The 22,759-nt window shown below is 23.7% G+C and overlaps 2 protein-coding genes and 3 non-coding genes across 5 annotated transcripts; 1 reads left to right on the forward strand and 4 right to left on the reverse strand.

Moving 5' to 3' along the window:
• Positions 1–165: 165 nt before the first annotated feature.
• Trnam-cau lies at positions 166–237 on the reverse strand. The gene has a single exon. It is a non-coding gene; the product is annotated as a tRNA-Met (tRNA).
• Positions 238–1,672: 1,435 nt separating this feature from the next.
• On the reverse strand, positions 1,673–1,744 carry Trnam-cau. The gene has a single exon. It is a non-coding gene; the product is annotated as a tRNA-Met (tRNA).
• Positions 1,745–2,812: 1,068 nt separating this feature from the next.
• Positions 2,813–4,826, forward strand: LOC112604393. Its single transcript, XM_025353420.1, has 4 exons — positions 2,813–2,992; positions 4,138–4,251; positions 4,408–4,604; positions 4,693–4,826. The coding sequence occupies exons 1-4, from the start codon at positions 2,974–2,976 to the stop codon at positions 4,723–4,725; spliced, it is 363 nt and encodes a 120-aa protein (XP_025209205.1). The 5' UTR covers positions 2,813–2,973; the 3' UTR covers positions 4,726–4,826.
• Positions 2,849–2,970, reverse strand: Trnal-caa. The gene is made up of 2 exons: positions 2,933–2,970; positions 2,849–2,894 (listed from the first exon to the last, which is right to left on the reverse strand). It is a non-coding gene; the product is annotated as a tRNA-Leu (tRNA).
• A 5,820-nt stretch (positions 4,827–10,646) lies between the features above and the next one.
• On the reverse strand, positions 10,647–14,559 carry LOC112604301. The gene is made up of 2 exons (XM_025353266.1): positions 14,539–14,559; positions 10,647–11,084 (listed from the first exon to the last, which is right to left on the reverse strand). The coding sequence occupies exons 1-2, from the start codon at positions 14,557–14,559 to the stop codon at positions 10,647–10,649; spliced, it is 459 nt and encodes a 152-aa protein (XP_025209051.1).
• Positions 14,560–22,759: the final 8,200 nt, after the last annotated feature.

A 22,759-nucleotide genomic window follows, 5' to 3' on the forward strand; every position in this document is an offset into this window, starting at 1 on the left:
AAAAAAAAAAAAAAGGTTAGAAACAAAGAGAATATCATGAACAATAAATTTAAAAAAAAAAACATTCCAATAATTTATTATCCAAAAACATGCGTCTTCATTGTACTTTATTCACCTATAAAAAAATATAGTTAGCACCTCACATAGACACATAAAACATACGTTTAGCAGAGCGTGGTTTCGATCCACGGACTTCTGGGTTATGGGCCCAGCACGCTTCCACTGCGCCACTCTGCTAATAATGAATGTATTAATGAATAATTAGCTTACTTTAGTTATATAGATAACTATACATAAATAAACTATTTATTTTTGTAATACATATCCGATGAATAAACATATTATTTTAATATTCAAATGAATTCATATTCTGTGAATTATCATAGAGTAGGTACCTACCTACTGATTATTAAGTAACCAAATTTTTGTTACACTGTTGACTATTTCTCATTTTTTATTATGTTTATTACATAATTTATTTGCTATCGGTACAGATACCACCATTGGATTGCAAAGAAAATGACAATAATTAAGCATTTATATAACTTTACATATTACATAATATTTATAACTCAAGCGGTGATTATAATGTCTTAAAAAAAAACCAGAAAAATGCTTCAAAATAAAATACTTTTATGCTTTAAATATTCTACATAATGCACAAAAAATGCGCTATTTATTTTTTTGTTATTTTTATTTTGGTATAAATTTTAAAAAGTCTTACACACAGAAGTGATTGTTTTAGACTTCTTTAATGTGAAATGACAAATTATTTCCATAAATTTTTTAATTGATTTTATAGGTTTAGATTATGTATATTTATTTATGTGTAGGTACATTCTAAACTATAATATTATATTACGAATATCTGCTTGATATTTTTAATTAAAAATATATTGTTATTTAGGGTTCGACGTTCGACATTTTCATTATTATTATCCGATAATAATATGATATAAAAACCTATACTATATAGGTTCAAACTTATAATTTTATTTATAATAATAAAACATATCATGAGAGCATATAAAAATCTTGAAACAAATTTTTTTATTTTAATTCATAAATATATGAAACTTTTAACTTATCTATATAATACCTATGTAATAAAACAATTCTGACTTCTGTTTAACGTTGTCAAATATATAGCTAGTAGTTTAAAGATCCAAAATTTGAGTTTAATAATAATTATTGATTACCTATTGTTTGAAAATTTTGAAAACAATACAATCGTATAGTAGGTACTATCAAAATAAATATTCAGAAAGGCTAATGAAATATTTAATGTTTGTTGCTTTCTTGTCATGATAACTTAAAATTATTTAATTTTACTTAGATATGCCATAACCATTTACAAATTATAATTATTTTTACCATAAGAATTGTACGTAAAATATAATACCTACTTATTTGTATTTTAATATATTATTTATTTTGTATTCATTAACTAATATTCCAAATGTTGGTTCTGTATAGTCTATATTATTACATGATAAATGTTTTATACGCATTTATTGTACGCTATGAAAATATAAAATATGTGTTATTCTGTGGTAGCAACCACTAATTGAATGTTATTGATGATCATCGATCATTAATTTATATTAATCAATACGAAAGAAAAGAAAATATGTAAGATTTTAGAATAAAAAATACATAAAAATTTTTTGTTTAGCAGAGCGTGGTTTCGATCCACGGACCTCTGGGTTATGGGCCCAGCACGCTTCCACTGCGCCACTCTGCTAGATGTTTTAAATCTGTAGTACAGTGTTATATTTAGGTATGTATTTTATGAGATATTTACTTTTATTTTTTAAATGAAAAATTGTGTATAATGTTACAGAATTTTTCTTAGATTATTAAATAATGTGTTATACATTTTAATGTATAAAGACAAAAGTAGTAATAGCTATATAGGATACCTACGTAGGTGTACCCGAATAAATATTTTATGCATAAAATATAGGTAGTACCTACCTAATTAATAAAACGTATAACTATAAGTAGATATAAATTATTATAATATTTTATTATATTTTACATAACTAATGTAATTTTTATTTAATTTATCAAACATTTGTCATAAATAAAAATCCTTTTATAGTTAGGTACACTAAATAAATATAATATATTATAGGTCGTATCGGCGTAATTTTTTCATACTGACCATAAATCTTGTGTGGAAAATGGAAATTATTCATTTTTCAAGACAACCAATTTAAAAAGTTTATCGAATCATAATAATATTGGAGTTTAATTTTTAAATACACAAATACAAATACTCTGTGAAGTCTAAATAATGTCATTGTTTTAGCCTTTAGGTACCTTATAGATATCTACTGGCTATTTCTAAGTTTTAGATATTTTTGTGTTTAAATTTCTTAATGGTGTGTAGAAAATTTTTTTTGATTTGAGGCCCAAAAATGTTCTGGCCTCCGACTCAATTTACGATTAAATCAGTAGGTAATTATTTTGGTTTTTTTCTTGTGTAAAACTTATCTATATTTATTTGTAAGTATAATTTTAAGTTTATAACTATTATACAAAACAATTATATAGATATATTAACAGTAAATTATTTGGTAAATATATAAATACGTAAGTATTATTTTATAAGTAAGTTGTACTTACTACTTTACCTTAGTTTGCAATACAATTATATTATGCCTAATGCAATTATTAATTACCTGTTAGTATAAATGTGTGCTATTAGGTAAAAGTAATTTATATTGGCAATTTCACGTTATAATTACATTATATTATTATTTTGAAAATCAATCATGTAACTTGAACTATTAATTAGGTTATGTCAATAAATAATTATTGTATAAAAAAATTACAAAAAGTTTGTCAGAAGTGGGATTCGAACCCACGCCCTCAGATGAGGACCAGAACGCTCAACTATCCATCGCAATGACAGATAAGGGACAACCTTGAGTCTGGCGCCTTAGACCGCTCGGCCATCCTGACTTGATGCAGACGATCGTTTTTTGTAGGTTATTTAAGCATAATATATATATTTACTTTTTTAACTAACATAAATTATTAAATTTTTATCATGAATATTGGTTTTACAATTAATAATTAAAATTTTATATAATACTTCAAATGAAAATTTTAACTTCAAATAGAGTAGCTTAAATATGTATTAGGTATTTCTTTTAGTAAATTTGTTGTAAAGTTATTATTGCTTATTTCTATAACTTGAATTGATTTCAAAATTAATTATATACTATAGGTACAGTCACATAGGTATTATTTTTAGATTCTTTAGTTTCTTAATATTGTAGCCTTTATGTATATTAATTATTAATTAATGTTTAATGTGAATCTTCCTAATACCAGTAATACTGTAATAGTAGTGATATCTACGTATATTATTATAAAAATAATGGAATATAAAATAAATGATAGATCTAAAAACTTGTTATAGAATTATTTAATTAATTTTGGAAAAATGTATACTATAAAATTTAAAAAATATTATAGATTTATAATGGATAAATATTTTTTTTCAACCTAAGTGATTTAATAATAATAATAATAATAATAAAATGTAAGCCATTAAGAATAACATTTTAAATTCATTTTAAATACGTTTTATTAAATTTGTATCTATAATATATAGACAATTTAATATTATAGATATTTCGATAAAATAAATTAAAAATAAAACTAAAAATAATTTGTGCCTATAAATATTATAATTTTTCAGTTACAAAAGGTCGTATGTTTACTTTCATCCGAAACCATTAATTTGTTATTTTTTTATAGTTTATATATTAAAAATTTCTTGTACAAAAATTCTTAAGTTTCAAAATTTAAAACATCCTATTTAATTTTTAATTTATAGATGAAATATAGTTACAAAACAGTGTAAGTCCATTGGAAGTTATGTATCTAAAAGTAAACAAAATATGTAGTATGCTATAGGTAAAATAGTACAGTTATAAAATACAGAGTAAATCTCTAGGACCTGTTTAAAACATACCTATTTATAGTAACACTTTAAGTACAATTTATAAATATATTATACAATTTATTAGATAGGTATATAATTATTTATTACCATGATGAATTTATGAGGGAATTTAATATTAATAAAGGTCTTACTTTCTACATTTAATTGTATTTAAGATTCTGTAGAAGAGGATCTGGTGATAAATGATAAACTTTCAGTAGATATATTACAAGTTGCTGATACTGATTTATGTTTAAATAAAATATCTCATCTTGCTCATACATTTAAACGTAAGTCATACTTTATTATTTTATTATTGTTCTATAATTTTTAAAACATAAAATGCTATTGTTTTTAGTCAATAATATTGTAACTTAATTTTACAGAATATTATGATTATTTAAAGACATCTTTGACTAATATCAAATTTTATATTAAAAATTTAGTATATACAGTGAATGAAATAAAAATTACCATGGTGGAACATGCTGTCAATGTTTTGAACGTCTCTGATTCACTAAGTAATCAAGACAATCATAACTGTACAAATTTATTAAACTCTGAAAATGTTCCTATCAGAAATGAGCAAATTCTTGAAAATGTTGAAACTCAACTTGAAAATGCTACAATACGGTTCCAAGTAGTAAGTGTGCCAAAAACAGTTTTGATTTTTACTCTAAATATCTTATTATTTTTCACATTATTTATTAATTGTTCTTTGGTGTTAATAGACCATTAAACTATCCAGATTAATAGGTAGGTAGATCAATATCAGATTCAGTACGCCGTATGATGCAAAAATTGTTTGATGATATGTGGCTAAAGTATTATTCTTATATTGGACATAAAGGAAAAAATAAATTGACATCTTTCAGTTCTTGTAAAATTATTTTTGGTAAGAACCGCATATATTTAAAATTAATTATATAATATGTATTAAAAATGTTTAATGCATAATTCCTATAGAAGCAATTCATCTATGCTCAAAGTTTGAAAAAGTACCAGATATAGAAATTGCGTTGTAAGTTAGCAAGTAAATGACACAACTGCGCTAGCAAGCAATCGCTTAAAAAAGAAATGTACCAATACAGAAAGCACTTCTGCATTTTAATATTTTTCAATTTATCCTATTTATTTTTTCATTTAATTCTTAAACTCAATTACTCAAGTTATGAGTTGTAAAAATTAATAAGTTTTTATTTTATTTTAATTATAAAGATATTTATATAGGTATTTATAAATATTATATGAATGTGCATATTAATATTGTATATTATATTATTATGCATATTATGTATATCTTATAGTTTTATTCTTTTAAAAGATATTTTTTGGTTTTAAATTATAAGCTTATAAGTTTTTTGTTTTGTTTTATTTTATTTAAATTATAAAATAATTTATATTTATTATTTATATGAATAAATTTAACTAATAAAAGATCAGTATACAATATTAACAATATTATATTATTTTATGTTCATGTTTTTGAAACACACATTACTCTTTTTATAATAAAATGTTTCTATTAATATAAGTAAAGTTGTATTATTGTATGCACATGTCATAAAGTACCTAGGTAAGTATAGTATTACAACTATAACTATTATTGTGTAAAATGTATTTTGATGATTAGATTTTAACCCAATATTAGGTAATAATATATTAAGTGACAAATTATATAGCCACATTAATTTTTGTAAAAAAAGTAGGCATCTGCCTATCTATGCAACATTAAAAAAAAAAATTTATCAAATATTTAAAGGCAATCTTTTCAAAATATTGATAAACCTAAATAAAACAACATTTCAAAAAGTTATTGCTGCAATATGGAATTTTCTGCCACAAATCATTGTGACAATGTTGTGACAATATTTTTAATACCTTAATTACACAAAAAAAAAACAAATTGAAGCAATATTTTCATGTTTTTAATGAATTTTGTAAAAATATGTGTAGGTAACACATTTAATTGCTTGCTATGTGGGTAAGTATTTTAAGAAAATAATTTAGATAATAATAATAAATTAAATAATTTATTTTTTCAAAACAAAAAAAAAAAGAATTTGATAGTTTTTAAGGCATTTAAATCTAAGCTTTAAATATCATTATAAGTATATAAATTGATTAACTTTAATATTAGAGATTTGATTTTCTAGTAAGGGTATTTTTTATTTTCTGCAATTCGTGAATACTGAATAGTATACCTAGTATTTTGTTAACTTATTTTCAATTGATGAGATATATATCTACAGGTCATTAAAGAGTAAAATGATCATCATCGATGTGAAACAACAAGAACAAGAACACACTTAGGTAGGTGCTAATACAATATTGATGAATACAAAAAATTTTATATTATCGTAGGTACCTTTAGCGAACAGTTATAGGTGTAAGGACACTGAATGTCATCTGCAAGACAAAATCGAAAAAATAAACAAAAACAGAATGCCATTGGCAAAGCGCCATTCTGAATTCTTTGTGCAGCTAAACTGTCAAGATTTCAAAGAATAAATTAATCGGAGAACACTTTATTTGTATGCCAACTACTACAGTGACAACACATTTTATTAGTTGCATGTGTGGAGTAATTTAGTTCAATCCATTTAAGGACCGTATTCTATTTGCGGTACATAGATTTTAGGGATTCCATTATTAACAACAATTTATTAGGTCTTTCATATAATATTAATAAATATACAATATTATATTATATAATATTATATTATAATATAAACGCTTGTATGATTAATATTATTTTTTTAAAGTTTCGTATTTTAATAATTTTATACTACGGTTATATTATTAATTTAATATATATGAGTAATAATTGGCATTAATATCTAACAAGAGAAGATATTTTCTTAACAATTAAATTGTTTAAATTAAATTTAATATGCTTTAATGATTTATTATCAACCGTGTGTATCTTTAAATGATTGTATAAATCAGTTTAAGTTTCGTAATATTGTAATTTTTATATTGTATAGGTGATACAATACATATATTGTATTTCAATAATAATAATTAATACATTTTTAAAGTAGATCGTGTTAGGTATTCTTTTAGCAATTATCTTTAAATACTTGAACAAAATAAAATAGGTGCATTAAAATGCATAGGTACATATGCGAAAAAAATGAGTAGTATCAAGGAATTTTTAATGAATTCAAAAAAAATATTAAATAATCATTACAAATAAATAATAATAAATATGTTAAGTCTTAAAATAATAATTTATTTTAATTAACATTTTATTTTTAGAGAGGTAGTACTCGTAAAAATTATATAAAAGTTTAATACGAAGTTACACTTCTTTTAGGCCTTGAATAAGATGAATCTAGTTCTTATGGCATTAAAAATATAAATAGATATATTAAATACAAAGTAAACAAAAAAACTAGAAAACATTATTCTTATCTAAAGTAACTGTTAGTATAAGGTATTTTTATTTAAAATGTAAAATATATGATCGTTCTAAAAAAATAATTTTGAGTACACAACTTTGCATAACGACTTTAACCAGTGTACTATAATTTGTATTTATAATAAGTTTCAAAAAATGTAAATCCTCTTAAAACGCATAAATGATATTTTTGAGTATTAAACAGTTTTATTAATAACTCATAAGACAATAATTTAAGTATTTATTTATTAATACTTGTATTGAGGGCTGTAGTCTATAATTTAATTTAAATTATGGTTTAAGAATAACAATAAGTTATAATACAATTACATATTTTCATGGATGTATAAACAATAAAAGCTAGTGATTATATGAAGTTAATGCATACCAGTTAACAGGTACATTTTAAATGATAGAAGACTTCATAATTATTTATAGGATTATCATGAAAGACATGAAACTATGAATAAATTTTAACTTATTATTTTATAATAAATTTTTATAGATTTGGCATAACAACAAATAAGAATCTAGTGAATAGTGATCGAACTAGATCATATTATAGTCGGCACTATAGACAAGAGATCCAAGTTTTTATAATATTAACGAATGTTTTTTTAACATATTTATAAAAAATGAATTCTCATGCCAATTCAATAATATATTTTAACAGTTAAATTGAGACAAAAGGACAAATAAAAATAGTCTTATCATTTAACGGATAAAAAACATTTTTTCAAAACAAACCTTGACCAGAATAATATGTGAAAATATTTATGAAAGAAATACTTTTTCATCAACCCACAAGTTTTTTGACATTTTTTTTTAGTAATAAGCAAGTGAAACAATATAAAACATTAGTTTATGTATACTATAACATGTGTATACAAGACCTTCATGACTTTATAATGGATTATTTATTAATAAATTAAAAATAAAAACCTGCTAACAAATCACAGACACAATTCCAAGTGGTTTAATAGAGGCACCAGACAAGTGACCAATACACATACATATATAAATTATGTATACGTTTCTAATTTTGCTCATTTAAATTAATAATAATTTACGTTCTAATAGAATGTTTGCCAAAATGTGTAAAAATTATTTTGGATTATCTTTGACCAGTATAACAGTAGTTAGTAATACTACTCAGTAAATATTATTAATGCACATTGTGTTTACCTAAATAAAACCAAACAAATTTAAATTTAATCATTGCATTTATAGAAGATAATTGTTCCAATTATTTTTGTTATTCACTTTATATAATATAATTGTAATGTATGCATTTTATTTTAAAAAATCAACTACTAAACCTTTATTAAAACTATGTTTATAAATTATTCACTAAAGTTAAATTTTATATGTGATATATATATATATTCTTGTTAAATTGTATTAAAAAATGTTGATAAATATATTTTTATTTTTTACTTTTAAATTATTAATTTATGAAAAGATTGCAATAATATTTTAGTTAACATTGTTTTGTATAATACCTATTGGTTTTTCATTATTATATTATCTATTTCATTTTATACTTTGTTTTAAATATTTACCTATTTACTCAGAGGAGTATGTGGCCTCTAGATCCTGATGTGGTGAATTGCAGTTCTGTAGTTTGCTCTGTTGACTGTTTAATGATAAAAATAATTGTTAATTGTTTTAATGTAATTAATTTTGGTAATGGTAAATGTAATCTAATATAAGGTTAAGGAGAAAATAAAATTACTACGAGTTTTAGTTTATCAGATAAGAACTTTAACTCTGATGAGAATTTTGTTAAAATTTTAACTTTAATTACTAGTAAAAATTGTTTTGGAGAATGTATAATTTTTTTTTTTGATTTCACTAATAACAACTTATGAAGAATCTTGTATTACATTTTTAAGTTTTGTAACTGAGCAAAATCTTTATAGTTTTTCAAACTTAAAACCATAATATAATAAATCTTTGAATTGGTTCATACCAATTATACAAGTTTAAAATAATTTGAAGAATAGTATGGGGGTAATGATTTTATATCCAGGATTAAAACATTTTTATTTTCTTTCATAAGTCTAGTTACGTACTCTTGTTTTTTTTATTAAAGATTCAAGGATCTATAATTCCCCTGATTTTTTTGTTAGTCATCACTAGGGAACAGATTCATATGTAAATTTATATTTTTATCAAAACAAGATATTTAAGAATCGATAAGAAATGTTTAAAATTTAAATCATTCTTATTAAAATGATGCTAGTTTTATTTTATATATTTTGGTATAATTACATATTTTTACATATTTCACTAAATTGTAAATATTTTTAAAAATATTTTATTATAGTGAAATTAAACAGCTATTTATAGGTATATTGTCGAAAAAAAAAATCCAGGCTATATTGATTTTAAAATAATTAATGACATAATGAGTGGCATACACCCTTCTAAAAATTTGAATTATCGCCTTCAGATATTATGTACTTCAAATATGCTCCAATTACATTGGTTGATGTGAAACGATTATTTAGCCATTTTAAAAATATTTTGAGACCTAATAGGTGACATTTAATATTTAATAATTTTATTTAATGTATTTTTTTTAGTTAATTTTTTCCCCGTATAAATATTTTAATATTTTTAGCACATATTTAATAAATTATACCTCCATATTTATATACCTATTACTGTGTTTTTATTACATATAAATCTGTTCCCTAGTCATCACATTGACATAATTGTTTGTAGAGCACTTAAAGTTTTTCATTTTATCAATCTTATGAATTGGTCTTCAATTTAAATTCCTATTTAAGTAATCTCTCTCATTTGATCATATTCATGATTTTTTTTGTAGTCTTATTGTTATGATATTTGCGTGATATATTAATGCATTACACTTTATTGATACTGTATTTAACTAATTTCAAACTGTTTATTGTCTTCTTGTCATTTAATTTAAAAATAAATAAATATATTTTGATAAGTTAAAATATTTAATTTTAGGCATCAGTCTCTATTTCAATCAATCATAATTATATAGGTCTCTAAGTATGGTTTCATGTTATTAATAATTTTATCCATTATTTCATCGACCTCCCAAAAGTAATCCTCTTCTTTGATAAAAAATTAACATTGAATGAAATTAGATCAATGTTATGGTGTTATATGTGTACTTAACTCATTTAGAAGATTTCTGACATCAGGTATTTTGTATGTTGTATTGTTCTGTGTAACTAACTGCTTAACTGTTGGTCAGACCAATTCAATGGGATTAAATTCATAGTGGAACAGAGGTAAACGTCATATGTTATGACCTGCATTCTGAGCAATGGAATCAATGAAAAATGTGCTAAATTTTGATTTAATTTGCCTTACATGTTCTAACAGCATGAGTTTCGGTATTGACCTATCAAATGTTTCCCCATTTGATTGAAACCAGTCAACAATGTCTTGCTTCTTCTGTGTGGATGAAGGAGGTTCTTCTAACTTATTAGAATTGTAAGGCACAGTGTCCATTACAATGACTGAGTTTCTTTCATGTTTTGGTAAAATGCGTTTAAACCAATTGTTGAAGTTGTCACTGTTCGTTACATGATATTTCTTTGTGTTTTTACTGGATTCAAAATACAGTAAGCCACCAGAAAAGAAACCTTTATCTGAGTCAGTGTGAAGCACAGTCAAACCTTTTCTTTTAGAATTAACTGCACCTGTTGAAATGTTTTTGTAAAATGCATCATACTATGATTTAATAATTCAATTCAAATTTTATTGTCTCATTATAATACATTATTTATTATTTATGATAGATTATATTATGTTATATGTATTAATACAATAAATATGTTTATTTAAAACGGCGCTTTGTATATGCAATCTTAATACAATTTGCATGTTTGAGTTATTTTCAAGGAATTTTACTGTACTTATATAAACATCGTGTTTTATTTAGTTCTCAATATAAAAATATTAAAAGATTGTGAGTAATAAAAAATAAAAAAGAAGTAGCAGATAATATGAATATCATAAATATTTGAATTGTTTAAATATATGGTAATAATAATTATCTCGGATATTTAATAAAGAAATTCAAAATATGATTATTAAAACCCAACTTGTGATTAAATAGATACAATTTAAAAAAAATTTCATTGAATAATTAAAATATTGTCTTCTATACATTTTCTTAGAAATATTAGTAAATAGTTTATATACGTGAATGTTCAAATTATGAGAAAAGTTTTAAACAGACCATAGTACCTATATACTTTTTATTTTTTCATAAAATACATTCAGATCTGCAGTTATACATATTATATAAATGATGCGAAAAAAATCTTATTAATTTCATAAAATTGATAATAATGACTATTAAGGTATATATTATGTAATGTATATGCATCCTATTGAGATAAAAATACCATTGTATGAACAATTTTACGAATCTTTAAAATTGTTTTCTTTTAGAATTTTAATTTATGTGTTTTCCAACGAAAATAAAACGTTACTTTTTAAGATTATTAACTCCACATTTTTGTTCTAAACTTTGAGTATAAAAGTAAAGAAATTGAGTTTTAGAAAAATTGAATTAGATTTTTAATGCATTATACTACACTAGGTGATTTAAGATTTTTAACTCAAATACTAATTATTATCTTGAAAGTTATAAACGCGTTACTGAAATATATTTTTGTTATTGATAATGAATACTTATTTCAAAATATTTTGTTTTTATTTTTTTGCTATTTTTTATCGTTAAAGAATATTTATTGGAAATTATTGGAAATTTCAAAGTGTAAAATTCTATTTTTCATTTTTTTTTTTTTTTGGGGTGATCCTGAATTTTTTATAGGGGCTTCAGAATTTGAAAAAGTGATTTTTGTTGGGTCTTTCAGAATAACGTGTTGACCGATGGTACGCTGGACGCAAAATTAATTCACTCGTAATAAAAATTAAAACGGTATATTCAATGATAAAAAAAACCAAAAGAACGCATTATGTACATAATATATATCTGGAGTTTCAACCGAGGCGAGATAACATAAATAATAAAATATTAAAATTTATATTTTTGTAGGAAAAAAGGATTGACGCGCACACGCGCGTATAGGATATAGTGTATAGAACTATATAGAGTGTAGACGGCTGACGTCTGATGGACACAAGACGGTGACTATTTTTAACTATCGCAGGATGTGAACGATTAGCGCTGGAGGTTAATATTTCGATAAAACATTAATTGAGGTTTTCCCACTGTATCAAATAATATTTATAAATAGGGCTGGGAATGTAATGCCCTATAAAGCTCTTAAAAATGCTTTAATACCCTAAAAATTCTAAGTAATGCACAAAAAATGCAGTAAAATTGTTTTTATTTTTAATAAATTTAGTATACATTTAAAATAATATTTGATTAAATTTTTAATTTCCCTATAGGCAAAACTTCAACTTGGATTTCTTTTAATCAGAAAAAAACAATTATTTCCTTATATTAGTTATATATTTTTTAAATTATTTTGATAGATTATTTTTTAATATTTTAAATTATCCCATAGGTAGCAAGAAAACTAAAAAAAATAAATATTTTTATTATGTATTTTTTTAATATTATTGAAAATATGATATAACATTTATCGGTGAAACCCGAAAGCGCAAATCGACCTTTTTTTTCGATAACCCAAAAGCGCAAAATTAATTTGCGCTTTTGTACCTTGGTAGTGGGATAAAAGCGCAAAAATAAATTGTATTACTAGATACAATATTTTACTAACCTAACGCGCGACGCGCGACGCTCGACGCTTTCCATATATTTACGCGTGGCCTTATGGCTTATACCCGTTCCACGACAGATTGAAGCAACGCATCGCGACAATTATTACATTTGGCAGTATCTTATCGTAACACATTACGATGACAGTTGATAATCATTTAAGATAACTATAATATACAATATAATATAATGGTGTATACAGTATAAGTTACATTAAATAGGATTTTTGATAACTATATAGCTTTGCAACTACATAGGTACCTATATAGATATTATGTTCTATATGACTTATTGAGACGTTTTATTTTTAATTGTAATTCGAGTGTTTTAAATCGTATATACCAGATATTCACCTATATCAGTAGGTGCCTATGCTACCATCGTGTTACGTGTGCGTATATTTGTTTAACCAATTTAAAAAATATTCAAAATTGTATTTTTTATATTTTACTGATTTTAATATCACAGTTAATGCTTATATAAATATTAATAATAACTACGATTTTAATTAAATACACTTTTTTTAAAAAATTGATTTGCGCTTATGGGTTATTAAAAAGGTATTATTTTTTTTTGCGCTTATGGGATATTTATTTTTGCGCTTTTGGGTTGCGTTTGGGTCATATTTTGCGCTTATGGGCTACAGCCAACATTTATGGACCCTTCAAATGAAGCCGCAGAGATGCAGACTAAGCAATCGTTGCATACCTTGCACTAACCCGTACTCACACCTATGGAATAATGTATTATTATATATAGGTATTATGTTTTCAGTTTTGACTATATTATTATACATTATATATATATGTATATATATATATATATATATATAGGTTGAAATAATTTGAAATCAAATATTTCCAAAACATAGGATGGGATATTGGTGTATAATATTTGGTATATAACAATTTTAAAATGTTTTGTTTATATTTGGGTTTAAATATTTTCAAAATAACTGTATAATATTTTAAAATAAATATTTGCAGTATAGCCTAATTTAAATATTATGAAAATATTAATATTTTCAAATTTCTGTGTGGATAGTGAAGTAATATAGTTAAAACTGTTAATTAAATATCATTATTATAGTATTAAAAGATATTAAACAAATAATATAAATAAATACATTAGACATACCTACTTATATACCTACATTGGCTACATTTTATTATTATGTACTTTCTTACATACAAATACTGCACTGCACCTTTAGCGTAAAATTACTGTCACGGTTGACTAGAGCCAAATAAACCATCCCCTTGTTGGCCGCCAACCGATGTAGATTTATTATTTCACGGGAATACATTTCTGTCTGAGTGTATGCTATTATCGTTGTCACCGACAATCACACCGCTTTGGATTTGATCCAAAAGCATGATACAATTTTATACCTTTTTTTTGTTTTTTTAGTCGACACGTGCTTACACCAACGCTAACAGCAGCCATTATCTTTCAATGCAATGCCCGTAAACGCTCTTATACCATTTAAAGAAAAAAAGTATGACCAAAAATTTTCAATGTTCAAGGCCGAAATCGTTGATAAATAGTTTAAGAAATTAAGAGTTGACTGGAATAATATTTGTTTCTGTAGCGCTTCTATAGTCACTTAATTTGACTAAAACAGATAGTTATCGATATTAATACGACGATTTACTTATTACTATAAATAATATTATATTAACACTAGCTGAATTACCCGGCTTCGCCTATGTGTTGTTTGTGTTTTCTTAAAATGACGGTAATAACGAATAAAATTAAATTGTGAATAATAGATTACTCGTATGAGTATTTGGTATAATCATGTGAAAAAAAATTGGAAAAATGTTAAATAATGTTGTCACAAAACGGGGACATAAAAAAGTCCAATTAGTTTTATATAAAAAAAATGGATAAAAATACAATTACCTTTTCCGCTCCTCTCAGGAAAAAAAATAAAAAATCGAGCGACGTGGTAATACTCAGGAAGATATTTTAAACAACTCTGTAAAAAAAAAAAATTTGAAAAATGTTAAATAGTGTAGTCACAAAATAGGAACATAAAAAAAGTCTGTTCTTTTATATAGGTACCTATATAAGAATTATATTATTAACAATATTATTTAGGAAAATATTATATTTTACTTTGTTTTAATAAAGTACCTATTTAAATTAATGAAATAACAAAAATTAATTTTTAGTTTTTGTAATCTGTGAAAATGTCATTATTATAAAAATAATTTTAGCAATAATCTTTTGATAATGAAAAATAAATAAAATATTTTGTTTTTCAAAAAGTAAAACGTTTGACACTTTTTTTACGACTTCTTATGAGTTAATATCCGTGTTTAAGGGAGTATATATTTAAAATTTTATTTTATAATGACCTACTCTTAATCTTTTTGGTCACCATACAAAAATAAATGTAGTAAAATATAAGCGCACAATGAAAAAAAGCGTAATGCACTTTTATCATTGCTAAAGTACTTCAGATGCGCATTAAAACACCTACACATTTTAAATTATTTTTAAACATCTAGTAGATAGTACTAAAACTATACTTTTTTCAGGTTTTACGTTTGTTGTAGATAAAATCTATAAAAATAAATTTCAATTAAATTTTGTCAATTTTTGAAAAGTACTAAGTAGACCAACGCAGCTATATACAATTATTTACTAGTTTAAAAGTTTATTAATAAATACTTTATTCTAATATTTTATTACTTCACTCAAAAACCATAAAACACTAAATAAAACTAATTAACTCTGTCAGTTTCATGTAATTTATACTGATTTAAAAAACATTAAAAACGTTTGTGAATTTAAAAGTAATAATTATAATGTCAAAAACTGGAGCACTTAATAATTCAACATTTAAAATTTTGTGGTTAAAATACAAAATTAAAATAATAATTTGTTGTGTTAAGTAGTTAAATTTATAATTTTAATACCTTAAGCTTGAAAATTTAATACAAGATTCTTAATAAATTTTTCTTATTATAGAATTAATAAGAAAAAGGTTAGCGTAGGTACGCGACTAATTTTTAATATTTTTTTTTTATCCTCAAACAATTTTTGTTATTTTATTATAGAGAGATCATAAGATAATATCTTAAAATTATCATAGAAACTTAAAAAATATTATTTATTATATTAAAATATACATTAATATTTTCAACATATTTTGTTTTATTTAAATATTATGAATTGTTGTGCAAATTATGTGTTAATTGGATTAAAACATTTTCATTGGTTAGTGGATGGAGACATTTATGTCATACATTACATTTCTTAATAATAAAGCCTATATAGTAGACCAGCTACACTATTATTTTTTAGTTATTATATACATATTAGGTAGGTAATGTAAAAAACTTTTTACAAAAAAATAAAAAAATTAAAAAATATATTTAATTTTAACATTATGAAACTTTCCATGAGTATTAATAGTATGATGGACTCAATAAACTATACCATTTTTTAGGTTCTTGTTGATCCGGAATCAGTACAATTTGTATCTAATTTTATTGCTTAATATATAATGGCTGAAATTTAAACAAACGTAAAATTGGTATGCATATTGTATCTTAGAAAAATAAAAACAAAAATAAACATGTATGTGCAATGAAGTAAGTATTTTCATAGGTAGTTACTTGGTTTTTTATTTTATAGATTGTTACGACAAAACATTATAGAAATTACTAATTTAGATCATAAACTGTGTGTATGGTATTTTATAAGCAAAATTTATTAAGACACTCTTAATTCTTATTGAACATAAATTAATATTCTGTTTCTAATCTATACTTTAATTACAATTAAAATTCTATATTTATAAAAAATGATGTCAAGATTTACTAAATGAATAAATAAAAAATATAAAAATAAAAAAAAATAAAATAAAAAATTATTAATAAACAAATTGGAAGTGCCTTCACTGGATGGCTTCTTCCCTCACGTTTTCATGTCAAATAAAATATTATATCACATATTCTTATTGTGCCCAAGGGTACAGATTGTATATTTCTTGTTTAAAAATAAAAAAAAAAATAAAAAAATATTTATAAATTATAACGAATCTCGAAAAAAAGTATAATTGATAATTATAATATATGAATATATATAAAAATATTAACTATAAATAAATATGATGTACAAAAAACTATTAATTAGTATTTTTACTAAGATCAATATGTATGTCAGATTCTCACAATACATAATATTAATACAGTTTAATTGAGCAAAATTAGTTTTATTCATAAAAGTACAATATTATATTACTATATACTACTATATACAGCATTGTTTAAAATATAAAATTGTAAATGTTTGCACACTACCTTTATTTTGTTTAATTATTATTAGAATAAAATTTTGAATTATGATTACAACAAATTTTGAAGTATATGTAATAAATATAAGTTGCAACTGAGTGATTAATATGTAATACCGCCCATTTTTTGAAAACTTGAATCACATTAATAAAATTGTTGGCAAGAATATCACAGAATAAAGGCGCCACATGAGTAGTGAATATCCCAGTCACATATAATAAGTGTTGACTATGATGAATAAACAGAAACATACAATTGTATGAAAGATTTAAAATTAAGAAATTTAAAATCAAAATAACACCATAGAGGTATTGCCGGAAGGTGTAACTATTTATACAATTATACTTAAATAATAAATATAACTATATAAAGTTATTATTTAATATAAGTATTTTCATACAATTTTTTAGGTTCTGAGCGGTATAAGAATGTAGGAGGTATTGGTTTTACCATAAACCTAGTTACTCATACATTGTTTTACGGTATGACGGCGTTGACTTACAAATTAGTAACATTAATAAATATAATATAACTTTAATTTAAGAATTGATAAAATAATAAAAAATAAAAAATAAAAAACATTGGTAGTACATCGAAAACTTTGGAGCACGCGTAATAATCTCAGATTTATATACACACTATATTCCAATAAGAAATATTGTCATTAATTATCATTATTATCAAACAATCACAGACCTCATCTAGTTAATTGAAATAAAATGTTTTAGAACGAAAATTCATATTTGTAATGTATCATTAATATTTTATACTATGTATCTAAACTTTATATTTATATAAAATGTATAAATTTAATAATAAAATATATTTTAAAATGCCAATATTTCATCATACTCGCTTTATTATATAAAATGTCAAAAAAATAAATAATTTTTAATAAACCAAGTTGTCATAGGAATAATATATTGTTTTTTTAATGAATTAAATCTAAATAAATAAAATATGATAAAGATGGTTTTAGTTACAAAAATATAATTAAATAAAAGTGTATTATTTTAACAAATTAATTCAAAGATCTTGTGTTTGTTTAAGAAACAAAATAATTGAAGAATATTATTTGTTTTTAACTAAATTTAAATGTGTACCATGTGTGTAATTTAAAAGCTGCTCTGAATCTGAATTTTTTAGCTACTTCCTATGTGTATGTATAATGTATATTGTATATATTCAAAATGAACTGTATACTTTTTTTTATACTAATTTTAGATTCTGAACGGAAAGATAAATCTCGTATATTGGTTTTAAACGTTATTAAATGATGAAAATTGTTTGTGTTTAAAAACATTTTTATAGCTATAAAATGCTTCAATTTTCAATTTTTAAAGAGTATTCTAATAGTAAATTACATTAACTTTGTAGTTTGATTATTTAAAAGAAGACATTTTTCAATACTTTTCAAACTATTCGGGAAAAACAGGCATTTTCACGCAAAATTAGTTTTTAACAAAATTAATTTTATTGTTAGCAATAATTCAAAAAAGATTAATCTTAAAAACTTGAAATTTTCAATATTTTCAACAAATATTCATACATATGCATTTTCAACACAAGATATAATTTTAGAAATGAGAGCTAAAAAGCTTGATTTTCGACTTTTTATGGTTAACTTATTTGTGATAACATTTTTGTTTAAGAATTGAAAATTCGTTTAACTTTAAATTATTATAGTTTATACTTATAAATATGAAAATTTAGTACAGGATTTCTCATAAATTTTTCTCATGAAAATTTAAAATAAATGGTCAATATAGCTTGACTTATTTATTTTTATGAAGGTTTAAATTTTAAATATTGACGAAATTAATCAAAATTTTGAATTTTATTGTTAACTATAACAAGGTATAGGCTAACAAATCGTCTTCTCTAAGAATTGTTTTTTTATCGTGACATATCATTGAACTGATATTTACTCGTAATTCAATCGCTACAATGAGCTACTCAATAACCAAGAGAAAATAGTTTTTTCAATTGAAGCAATAACATTTTTTTTTTTTACTATTATTATAAGGGTATTACCAAAGTCATCTATCTACAAAAAAAGTGTATAGCTACAATGTTTTTTTAGAAATACATAAATATCTAAAATTTTCCCATCAATTTTCATTAAAAATATACTGTATATACAAGGTTAACAAAAATAAACATAAATGTACATTTGAAATATTATGTTGTAATTTGTAATCAGTGGCAAAAATAAAGTAATTATAATTACAATTTATAAGTCTTCCAAATATTTTAACAAGCCTTCTCAAATAATACACAAGAGATACATAATATTTTTTTGATACTTTATTTCTTATGACTTTTTCCAACCAAATTAAAACTAAATTTATAAAATTGATTAACTCTTTGGAAATTTCGCTTGTTTTTACTACTGATTGAAACGATTGTTTGTTTTTTGATCTCATATTTACTTAGAATAATAAAATTCTAAGATAAGCTACGCATATCCAAAAGGTATTTACTGTTGCACCCCCATAATAATAGATATACATTACATAGCATTATTATTTTTTAGTATGTATAAAGAATTTATAAATTGCATATTCAATATTTTTATTTAATTATCACATTATAATAATAATTGAAATAAATCTGAAACAAATAAAATCTATTTATTATATAGTTGAACATTTATCATAAAGGTAGTATTTATATTTAATTTATACTTCATAGATTGTAAGTAGGTACTTAATACTTATGAATTATTATTCAATGATCCTGAAAATGTATATCCTAAACTAAATAAAACACATTTTAACAACACTGGAGATACTACTAAAGAAGCTAAGCACCCCGAGGCATCATATTTATATTTGCACTTATTGGAGAGAAGTACAGTATCTGTTAGCTAAAGTATTCATATATACCAAAACCGAACTATTGTTTAATAAAATCTCTATATAAATGAGGTGTTACTACGCTGTTGATAACCAAAATCTTAAATATACATGAAATTTGTAACAATAATTATATTTAAAACAAAAATAAAATAAAAACCTATATCCAAATAATAATATCCTTACTTATAACCGAAACTCGTTACGTATAAAAATCTTATCGATTACAATCCCTATTTACATTTTTAGCCCTATACATAATTATAATAGATTGATAATCTACACAAATATTCTAAATTTCTGATGATTTCTATTCTAGATTTACAAGTAGAAAATTATTATCCAATATATAACATAAATACAATTAAGTACAAAAATGCAGTACACTAAAAGGTTCAAATCCTATTAAAAATAATAACCTCAATTCGAACAGATATTATAAACAAAATATTTTAGTTTCCTTTTTATATTTTATTGAACCGTAAATATATGGACTTATAAAGTCATAAAATATACTGTACATTAAACATGCATATTTAAAATTTAATAAAAAATTAAAATAATATATATTAATTCACTATACCATTGTTTTGTGATGCTACAACTTTATATATTTTTAATATTGTTATGCATTAATGTCTTATATCAGTTGCCATATTTGAGACGCTTTTAATATTGGCGGTAGCCGTTAGCTAGTAAAGTTTGCTTCTGCAACTGAAATCTAAATTGAAACAACAAATATTCTAATAGATAAATGACAACGTATAAAGATTCTGTCATTACTCATTCGTGTAATATTAAATACACATAAGACAAAACGTGCATATTGGTTTTTTTGAGTTTAGTTTTAAAACAAAATTTTTGATTCATTAAAATGTATTATATTATTAAAAATATATTTGGATAATAGATTACTTTTATTGTCTTATAATTCTCGTCGCATCGAATACTATTTTTTAATCCAATAAATTAATTTATAATGTATACAGTATACTTGCCTACCTATTTATTTAATACACAAATAGATACAAAATACAGAGCTACGTGGGTGTACGCTGTGACTTGTAAGCTGCGATTATCCGATAGAGTTATGGATTCAAACAGAACGTATAACAGATAAACCTAGTAGCGTTACATAAATACAAAAACATGAGTCAGTCAGATTGGATGATCATGTGCATTTTGTTTTTTATATTATTCGGAAGGAAACCGCGAGTTTTGCTTATACATACTCGATGAACGGAGCATGCGAATAACGGTGGGAATGGAGCTTACGGGGTCAACTTTGGTAAACAAGAACATGTCATGCGGAAAATATGCAAACAATTCGGGGTCGGACGAGGCCGCACGGACAAACGGGGGAGAACGCGGCGCTCTATTTTTGTCGACACATTCTTTGCGGCCTCGCGGCGTCGGCGGCAATAGAGGTAGCGGCCGTGTGAATCGCGCCAAAAATACGAAACACCTATTGCACCGCCACCGCACCGTCTGTGGATTCCGCGTATATACAGATATACCATACACATTGCATTCGTATTATATAGTGTTGAACGCCGCCGCGCAATATTAAAGCTCCCGAGACCTCATCTGCTCACGTCGCGGCTCTCCCCCGCGCGACGAATTCCATTCACGGCGATCGTCACGAAACATTCCTTTCCAAAATCCAGTAACCTAAATAGTTATACAATCTTTATATAAATATACAAGACATTTTAACCGCGTTATGATCTCCGTGATGTTGAGACGTTTGGAATTTAACGCGACTACACCTATATAAAAAAAAACTGCACTAATGACGCTTGCGCCAAGCAATATTTTATAATAATTATAATCATATTTAATAAACACAGGACTTACAGAGCTTATTCCGACTATGTGGATCACAGATGTCATAATAATGATCATATTCAAACATTGTATTGTCTTAGCCAAAGATAATTTCGTTTATTTTTTAGATAGATTTTAAAATTTATTTCTCGGAATTATGAAACGTCAACCCAAAAAAAACAATGAAAAACAATATAGTAAAAATAACAACTCTGGGCGTTACGAATTTACATATTGTTGTATTATTATAAGTTATTTTGAAACAGACATATTTGAAAATATGATAGACGGTTGGACTGAGTTCCAATACCAAAATTAAAAATAAATTTAATAGTATATTCGATCGTACTGTTATTTAATATATTTGTATATTCAAACTAAAATTAATTTTAAAACAACGAAACTGCTTGTAATATAAGTTATTGTTGAAACCTTGAAAATTTACATACAATTACTTTATTGCTGTTTCTCATGGGTTTATTAGTTATTACGTCTCACATGTATACTTTACAGGCGCAATTCAACTTGTTCTCGACTTTAAAAATTCAAATCCTAAATTTTGTTGAATGCAAATAAATAGGTACCAATATTGGTGCCTCTTATCATTTAAAAAAATTCAAAGAATAGTAAAAATATTATAACGATATAACT

Source organism: Melanaphis sacchari, unplaced genomic scaffold (genome assembly GCF_002803265.2).
Source record: "Melanaphis sacchari strain LSU unplaced genomic scaffold, SCAv2.0 Contig11_pilon_pilon, whole genome shotgun sequence".
Classification (NCBI taxonomy): Eukaryota; Metazoa; Arthropoda; class Insecta; order Hemiptera; family Aphididae; genus Melanaphis; species Melanaphis sacchari.